This window comes from Gymnoscopelus braueri (genome assembly GCF_963280865.1).
Source record: "Gymnoscopelus braueri genome assembly, chromosome: 18".
NCBI lineage: Eukaryota > Metazoa > Chordata > Actinopteri > Myctophiformes > Myctophidae > Gymnoscopelus > Gymnoscopelus braueri.
In genome coordinates this window covers 19,466,159-19,476,025 of record NC_137618.1, presented here as the reverse complement: position 1 = coordinate 19,476,025, position 9,867 = coordinate 19,466,159, and the positions used below count along the sequence as shown (strand labels likewise).

The 9,867-nt window shown below is 42.9% G+C and overlaps 1 protein-coding gene across 2 annotated transcripts in view; it reads right to left on the bottom strand.

Annotated features, from left to right (window-relative positions):
• Positions 1-296: 296 nt before the first annotated feature.
• Positions 297-9,867, bottom strand: part of ptpn4a (protein tyrosine phosphatase non-receptor type 4a) — a 115,460-nt gene continuing 105,889 nt past the window's right edge. For both annotated transcript variants that reach the window (XM_080456587.1, XM_080456588.1), the window contains exons 25-27: positions 7,562-7,710; positions 5,884-6,019; positions 297-5,428 (exon numbers count right to left, since the gene is read on the bottom strand). In XM_080456587.1, coding sequence (XP_080312713.1) covers positions 4,961-5,428; positions 5,884-6,019; positions 7,562-7,710 — 753 coding nt within the window. In that variant the 3' untranslated portion in view covers positions 297-4,960. The remainder of the gene's footprint in view (positions 5,429-5,883; positions 6,020-7,561; positions 7,711-9,867) is intronic.

Here is a 9,867-nt window from a genome sequence, read left to right as displayed (position 1 = left end):
GAGAGCTCAATGCTGGACATTCATGGAGATGGATAGTTCGAAAGCCATGGTTTCTTTCCATCTGAATACTTGGGAAGTTTGTTTCTTCCACCAACAGGCTTTTTGTTTTATTTTGCTTTTGTGATCTTTACGTCACAAAAACAAAGCACTGTGATTATCTTAAACGTAATAAGAAATTACTAGATGATGGTCTTATAGTTTGTGTGTTAGTGTAGTTTTATTTGAAGTTTGAATCAATACAGACCACAATGGAAATGTCTTTGGACTTGATTGTGTTTTATCCTTTTCTTTTGTCATCAGCTAGAGGCAATGGGCCTCATTCACGAAACTCAAAACATCTATGTTGTACTATAGCCTTGATCCGAAGGAAATACAAATGTCAGATTCATGAAACTTGCACAACCTTGATTTGTGTGCATAGCATACACAGGTGTATCAAATGATGAATCCCACATATTTGTACATTTAATGTGTGGTCATGTGTGAATCACTTGCATAGTTCAATGCCCTTTTTCTTTACACAATTAAAGGCATGCGGACCTTAGGGTTGTGTGCAACAAGACAACGGTGAACTTGCCTCACATTTATAAGCCCAGTTATGCATCTTCCTTATTTCAAATATGAGCAATCTGTGAAGTTGAACAGGTGTCTTTTTTGGTCAAGATATTGGGGCACTGAAACATTTTGTTAGTGAGGTTTGGCACTACTTTAAGTAATTTTGCATAAATAATAAGGAATTCTGGGGTGACCCAAGAGGGCATAAAAGTGGCGGCCATTTTGTGGTGCCACATATAGAAAACCCATTAATTTTTTCCCCATAGAGATTTCCGAAAATATTTATATAAATTATTCTGGAACCAAGCCATCCAGGCTCATGGTGAATCATGACCATAAAACATTTTATTCTGTGTAATTAAAAAAAAAGAAACCGCAAAAAAAGGGTATTTATTAAATATAGTATATAATATAATAAAATATTCAAATATCTTTTGACACAGAAGCAAATGTTTTATGGTCATGATTCCCCAGGAGCCTGGATGGCTTGGTTCCAGGCTTAAAATAATCTCTATACATATTTTAGGGAATCTCTAATGGGGGAAATTAATGGGCTTTCTATCGGTGGCAGCACAAAATGGTGCCACTGCTATGCCCTATAGCCGAATGGTTAGGGCGCATACCACATGGGCGCAGAAAGCCGTGTCTTTCCCATGCATGCTCTCTGTTCGGATTTCCTGTCTCTCTCTTCACTGAGAATATCCGACAAAATAAGCAAGAAAATGGATAGACAAAAGAATAAGGAATTCTAAGTGACTTCAGGCATGTATCAGAGCACACGTCACTTTTTGTGTCTTCCGATGAACAAAATCAGCTAGGAAGAATGACGAATCAAACTCTATTCATGGAAACGTGTTTTCGTGTCAAATCTGATCGTACGCATGTTTCGTGAAGGAGGCCCAATGTGTTTTTAATTGTTGACGAAATCAATCAATCAATCAACCGGAATTTCCAGCTGTTTGATGCTGTGTAAGTGCAGTAATTTTCCAGCCCATACTGCATGTGTCTTCTGTCCTGAGTAACCTTCCCAGACCGTGCACCTGGTAAGAAAGTTCAGTAATATTGAAACGAGTTGGGAGTCGTGCTCACAACCTTGATGTAAAGATCCTCTGTCCTGAAGCCATGTTGAAACGGAGTGGGATCCATCCATGTATAATGATCTAAACTAAAGGAGAGACATTTGGGCATGAACAGAAGAAAAGAATAGTCCGAGAATGTTTGTGTGGGCTCGCCTGAGATGACTGATGAAGCCCCAGGGAGAATACAACAGAAGGCATTTGGGGGGATTTGGGAAAGTATCTAAATATGTCTCTAAAAAAGCCAAACTTGCAGTGTGCCAGTGCTCAATGATTCAGCACCCGGAAAAAGGGTGGCATTAGCATAGATTGATTTGTTTCACAGATGTGTTTCAAAGAGAATCGAGAGCCTAATTTATACTTACATACGACCGCAGAAAATAACTTATTTTCAAGTGAAAGATGCAATGCACCATGTCACATTTTTCCAGTTTAAATTGTTCCTCGAGCAACACAAGTCATAGGACAATGTAGGATAAATAAGATAAACCTGTTTTTTTTTCTCTCTCTAAAGGCAGTGGTTCTCAAAGTGCAGGGGTCCTTGGGGGGGTTCCAGGGGGTCCCCAGCATAATTAGTTAATATAGCATCACAATCATTATAACCACTTTAACCATATTTTATACTTTGGACACTCAAAAATGTTTGAAAAATATCGAAAATATCTGATTTTTTTTTTTATAATTGAGATTTTTTTAACACAAACCTTCTCCTATGGGGGTCCCAGGTGGGGGTCCGCGGCCAAATACATACAAAAAGTTTGAGAACCACTGCTCTAAGGGGATCTGTGTCTTTTCAGATGGGCGACGCATCAGATCAGCTCAGATATGTAACTTTATGACACTACTACTCACAACCACTCATTCCACTTAACCAACAAGAAGGCTTGAATCGCAGAGCTCACTAATTGTGTTAGTAATGAGAGAGAGAGAGAGTTGTGGTTGGGTGGCACAGGTAGAGGAAGAGACAGAACACACACATGCACTCTCACTATCTCTCTCTCTCACACACACACACACACACACACACAGTAGAATGCATTGTCAATGAGGGGCAGGTACCAAAGCGGTCTATGAGAATAAGAGCACCTGTAATTAGACCAAGCAGCGTCTCATTTCATACCACTATGACTAGCTCAACAGCTTAGCCAATACAAGCACAAATGCTGGATTTTATGTGAACCAAAAAAAACACATGATCTCATCCTTACCATAATCATCTTTAAAAAGGTGAGTTAATCATTAGTCAATCATCATCAGTACCAAAAAGATTATCATCTCCATGTGAGAACATGGCGCGTTAAAATGGCGATGTACCACTAGAATCAACGAGAAGGAAAGGAATATTGGTCTGATGTTGTTTGTGTGGCAGGCCTGGATTCCCTACATTTTACCCAGACACGAGAGAACCAGATAACAGCTGGTTATTTTAACAGGGGTTGTTTCAAAGACAACCTCACCCACCCCACCCCCCTGGCAACCCACTGAAACTCAGAAAACAAATTGCTGCATTTCTGCAGAGTTTAATTGAATATGTGATGATGCGCTCACAAAAAGCAGTGATGCTTGATCCTCTCCACCGCTTTCAATGGCGATCAATACGTTTAAGTGGAGGCATTTAAAACAGAGGGAGGGACACCTTGCATTTGGAAGGAATGTATGCACTCCATTTTTTAACAGTGACTCATTGGGTGCGTTCGAAAATACAGCACTGAGTGCACTGGCCAATACAAACTAATAGGCGAGTGTGCTCCGGTGCAATATTCAGTTTGGATTGGTCGGTGGGGCGGGTTGGGGTGGGTGAGGGAACTTTTAAGTTCGGTTCTCTACACTTCAGCAAGGTTGGGGTCAGTTCACTGTCAATACATAATGGTGATTCTCCCTGAAAGTAAAGACTTAGTGAGGAACACCCTTTTGCCAGTGAATTATTTCCATTTCTAAAATGAAAATTTTATCATTAGCGAGTTAATTGCTGGTTTGATTACTCTTTCGAGCTGGGTGGATTGACTGAAAGAAAGAACTGAATGGCACTGACCCTAGATTCTTTAGCCTTATCAGTCGCGATGGCTGCGAGGCGTAGTGAAATAGCTTAAGACTGCAACTCAGCAAGGCTGTGTGTCCACCGGGGCCTCTATTCAGAGCCTTCTTGTTTTGCTGTTCAGTGGAAAGGATATACTGCAGAGTGTTACACACAGTGTTGACAGCAAAGAATGTTTTTTCTTTGTTTCCGTTAGCAATGAAGAGATGCTGAGAGTTCAAAACGCTTAAACATTCGGTCTTTCAAGCAGGGTCTTTATTATCGTGTTGGCAATATGGCACCACTAGGCACCACGGGTAGCTGGGCTCTGCAGGCTCAATGAGAGGTGCTTGGTAGACACAAGCCTTGTAGGTTTTAAACCAGCTCAGTTCTTTGACACGCCAACCAATGGCCACTCTGTGGTGTGTGTGTGTGTGTGTGTGTGTGTGTGTGTTTGTTAGCTCACAAGCAAAGCACCAGCTTATAGCGAACCCACCTTGCCTCAGCATTGAACAGGATGAGACACAAAGTGCTTCCAATCGCCTATTAACTATCTGAGGTCAGAAACAAAGACAAGAAAGCTGAGAAATAAAATAAAGAACAATAAATTAAACCACTTTTTTCTCTCTTTCTCTCCAATAAAAGCAAAAGAAATAAGGAAGTCAAAGAAGAGGAGGAATCACACTACTGTACTAGCTAAGATTTCATCAGGGAAGCATGAAGCTAGACTCGTACTAACAAACATACAACTTTTTTCTGTTTTTGTTCAGTGGACAGAGTTTGACATCAACTAAAAACCACAATAAATACTCTTCTTGAGGGAAAACAAAAGATAAGGAATATATCTCTTTATCAGCTAGGACATTTAGTAAAAAAAAAAAGAAAGAAAAAAAGGCATGTCCGTCTTGCAGACTCGCTCATAAAAGGGGGAGGGCGACCATTTTGAAAAAGAAAGAAATATTCGTATCCATCCATATCGGCAGCCCTTCCCCTTCATACTTATGGCACTACAGCAATTCCACAACTTTTTATTCTCTCATAGTTTTATCTTTTCCTTTAATTCTTACCGTCTGTTCTTTTTCCTTTTTTTGTTTACCCTGAACACACAATGTCCCCTAACGGTACCTAGTCAACACAGCTGGATTTCTGTTTTTCTTTTTTTCTCTCTTTCCTTTAGTATTAGTTCAAGATTTTCACGTTTGTCTGTCTTTTTTGTTTTGTTTTGTTTGTTTTGTTTTTTTGTCAACATAAAGTGCAACAGTGCTTTTGTTCTCTCCTCTGGCCACACATCCTGGTGACCCCAAAGGGTCAAAGGTCAAGGGTTGTCAGGTTCGGGTTCAGGGTCGGGGTTCAAGCTGGTCTCGCTGGTAGCGCTGGTAGCACTGGTAGCGCTAGCCACGCTGGTAGCGCTAGCCACACTGATAGCGCTAGCCACGCTGGTAGCACTAGCCACGCTGGGTTCCTCCACCTCCTCTAGCTCCTCCACCTCCTCCTCGTCGTCCTCCTCCTCCACCACTTCTCCTACGTCCAGCACCTCTACCTCCTCATCATCATCCTCCTCGTACTCCTCGTCAACCAAACCTCCAACTCCATCCAGTGCGTCCCCTCCGCCCGTCTCCTCTCTCTCCGTCGCCGACGACTCCTCTGCTTCTTTCAGTCGCTCCCTCGGCTGCTCCATGTTCTCCTCCCTCTCTCTCGGCTGGTAGAGGGCGCCTTTGAGCGGTTTGAACAAGTCCTCTTCGTAAACTTTCAGAATGGCCTCGCACACAAAGCGGTATTGACTCTGAGGGAGAGACGGACAGAGAGAGAGAAGGAGAGAGGAGGGGAAAGAAAGAAAGAAAGAAAGACCAAATAACAGCACAGTTAAGCTTGGGACAGAGGGACAATAACGCATCATTTATTATTTTGATGCTGTCGGGCATATTTTGTCTCACTTTTTGTGTTTTTCCGTAAATTAACGCCCTACTACTTGATCATACTACAGCGTCACACAAAAGCATCAAATGTAGCAGATCCCCAAGCTTGTGGATCTGCTACTTTTCAAGCTTTTGAATTTAAATCCTGGAAAGTGACAGTTTTGAACATGAGGCTTCCACCCGACAGCAACGATTTATAATCCATTGTGCGACTTCGTCGCTCGCCGCGAAAATAGCCAATCTATAACTTGTAGGTGGGCTATTTTCGGGGCGACACACGTCACGCGATGGAGTGGGCTCAGGTGTGAGTGTCTGTACGTACAGGTGTCTGGATCATCATGGCTCTCTGGTCTCTCATGGTCCGCACGATGTCCAGGGGATACACGGGCTGACTGCACTCCATCAGACACAACGCCGTCTCCATGGTGATCAGCACGCCCGTCCGACCGATCCCCGCACTGTCACACAACAGACACAGACGACATCAGTGGTGTAAAGTAACCAAGTACATCTACTCAAGTACTGTACATAAGTACTGGAGTATTTTCAATTGTCAGTGCTTATATTCTACTCCACTATATCTCGGAGGCAAATATTATACTTTTACTCCAATACAATTATTTTAAAACTTTAGTTACTTGTTAAAAAAGCAAAAAAGAGAACACAACGAGATACCGGCGATGAGAGACTGTTTGAGGTAAGATGTTTACCATGAGGTGCACTCCCACAGTATAATTTTTTTGTTACCACCGCGCTCTGACTCCTCTGGTGCGATATCCTCTTAGATCATGACATTTATAAAAGTAATGGGTTGCACTCAGAGTGGCGAGAGTGAGTTTACTTTTTTGTTATTTCTTACATGTCTCTAGAATGGACAAACTTTTCGTCTATCCAGCCTTCATCATGAGTGAGACCCACGCCCACAGTATGCAATGATATATCAGCGAAAACATGTATCCCTAAGCGATAGAAACACACTTACATGCATGCACGCACACACACACACACACATTCCAAATACCTGCCAGGGCATGTTTGAGTACCGTGTCTGAGCACGGGGAGAGTACATCGTTGCTGTCTGCAGAAACCTCTTATCTCCATGTTTTCGTAAATGAACGCCCTACTTGCGTCACACAAAAGCATCAACAGTAGCAGATCCACAAGTTCAAAACTTTGAACTTGTCGATCTGCTGCTTTTGCCGTTTTCAAATTTGAATCCTGAAAGCAACAGTTTTGGACATATGAGGTTTCTACCAGACAGCAACGATATAGTACATACCATCTATGGTAAGTTGGGACAGTACATCTTGTGTGTGTGTGTGCGTGCGTATCAATCCGTGTATTTTCATGTGTTCGTGTAAGTCATGTCTACATACTATATACCTACCGTAAATTTCGGACTATAAGCCGCGACTTTTTTCCCATTTTTCAACCCTGCGGCTTATATAACGGTGCGGCTTATCTATGGATTTTTACAGCTAACGGCCACTAGGGGACCTCCTAAATCTATGGATTTTACACCCGCGGCTTATAGTCCAGTGCGGCTTATATATGTTCCAAACATTCAATTTAGCTGCTGCGGCTTATAGTGCGAAAATTACGGTATTTTTAACTATGTGCATCATTATGAGCACTGTGTGCATGCAGTCGCTGTGTGTGTGTGTGTGTGTGTGTGTGTGTGTGTGTGTGTGTATGTGTACCGTCTATGTTTATCTGTAAGCGTATGAATTACCTGTATGAATGTGCGCGCCTGTGAGCGTGTTGTGTGTGTGTGTGTGTGTGTGTGTGTGTGTGTGTGTGTGTGTGTGTGTGTGTGTGTGTGTGTGTGTGTGTGTGTGTGTGTGTGTGTGCATGAGTGAGTGTTAAGTCTGTAGACATGGTTGCTGCACCTTGTAATGACCTGGAAATAGCAGATCTGCTATTTTTCTGTATGTGACACCGGCACACAGCGACGTATAAATAAATCACCATTTAGTCCCCCCCCCCCCCGCCCCCCTCACCTGCAGTGTACCACCATGGGCTGGTCCTTGCCGGCCCGTTTACACCGCACCAGAGCCACGAAGTCCAAGAAGTCGGTGGAGTCGTCAGGAACACCGTGGTCCGGCCAGGCCATGTACTGGATCTGTGTCAGCTCGCGCTGCTGCTCGCTCTGACCACACACAGCAGGGAGCAAGACGGGGAAACAAATGGATCTCATTAAGTTTGTATACCGACATAGAAATGACCCGACACACTCAGAGCAGAGCTTCTTTTATTATTAACCCCTGGGGCTGGGAACCAAATTTAGGAAGTTGAGAACCACCCTGTGGGACCCAGGCTCATTAAAATGGACTCGTGGGCCAACCAGGTAAAACCAGAACCACAAGCCCTTTTTTTTTGGGTTACGACGTGGATCGAATGTTTAAGTCATACATACTTGATCATACTACAGCGTCACACAAAAGTCTGAATGTCTGACTGTACCTCGTGCGGTTTACATTTCTGACAAATGAAGTATTCAAACAATCAATCAAAAAGAAGCATGTGATTATGGAGCTTTATCAAAAATTGTAGAAAGGAGCTGATTATCAATGTCATGACAACCTTATGGAGAAATGATCAGCGACTTTGCCAAACATTATATTCATGATATAGCGGATCCTTATTAGGCCTTATGGAAATCTACATTGACAACGGTTGGTGTAAGAAAATGGATCTCACACACACACTGACCACTGCTTCATGTGACTCAGAGCCCTGTGTTCCTCTTAAACGTTTCTTCTTCCGCGTCCCCATGGTAACCCATGTATCTCCATGGCAACCAACACAGGCAGAGGAGAATGCTAATTGGCTCCTTGTAGAGCCGTACGTTTGAAAAGGTCAGGAAACACGGGCTATGTTCAGCGGCACAATCAGGATAACACAGCAGCAACGAACTGTCATCTTCAATTACAAGTGAATGTGGGTCTTGCATCCAAAAAAATCTATACAGCCAACTATACTAGCCAGTAGCCACTATAAGAACCACAGTGGCTATCCACTATATTGACCACAGTGTCCATCCACTATATTGACCACAGTGTCCATCCACTATACAGTAATAGTGGTTCCCAAACTTTTTGTCTCCTCTAGGCCGAAAGGCATGGCGAGAGAGTATGTTTTTCCCCCTGTCCGTCAGTCCGTGTGTCCGTCCGTCCGTGTGTCCGTCCGTCCGTCTGTCTGTGACCAGCTAATCTCTGGCACCGTTGGCTTGATCGCAGCGAAACTGTGCACACACACTCCCTGGATGCCAATTCAGAACATTTTCTCATGGGCCTTTTATAGCGCCACCAGGAGGCCGATTTGTGCAAAACATATTTTTTGACAGTACTCCTACAGATTTTGTCCAAAAATCACGCAAATCGGTACACAGTATCTCTATAGTCATTAAACGAAACTGTTCTTTCAGATTTTTCATATTCCATCCCACCCCATTGGCAAAAAATGTCTTCCAAAGTTTGCAGTAGTGCTCCGTTTTGAACAAAATGCCTCAAATCATGAACATAGCATGCAATTTCCGTCAAGTTTTGCACGCACATTCCCATTAGGCCGAGGAAGAAATACCATTTGACATTTTTCAAATCAGCCTATGGTGGCGCTATAACAGGCGTGTTTTTACCTATAACTGCACCGATCTGTGTAAAACTTTGTATGCACACTCCCTAGAGGGCAAGGAAAAACCTTTGCCTGCATTTTTCACATCTGCCTTTTATAGCGCCACCAGGAGGCCGACTTATGTAAAACACATTATTTTATACTACAACTTCCAATTTTATCAAAATTTCACGCAAATCGGTACACATGATCTCTATAGTCATGTGATCAAGACGGATGTGTTTGATTTTTCATATTCCATCCTGATTGGCTAAGATTGACATCTGAAGTTTGCATTATTGGCTTGTTTTGAATAAAATTCCGCAAATCATGAATCATGAGTCCGATTGCGGTCAAACTTTGCACGCACATTCACACTATGTTGAGGAACAAATGCCACCCTTTTAACATTGGCCTGTTATAGCGCCACCAGCAGGTCTAATTTAGCAAAACAAATGTTTTTAACAAAATGCCTCAAATCAAGAATGCAGTCAGTGTCCGATTGTCGTGCAAGGCCTAAGAAGAAACCCTTTTCACATTGGCCCATTATAGCGCCACCAGGAGGCCACAATAGCCTACCTGACCTGGCGGAGACCTGTGCTCCGAGGAGCACTTTTTCTAGTTAGCTCTCTTTTTAGCTCTCCCCAAGTAGCGAAAATAGCAGATCTACATGTTGTGTGCTTATATTTGACCA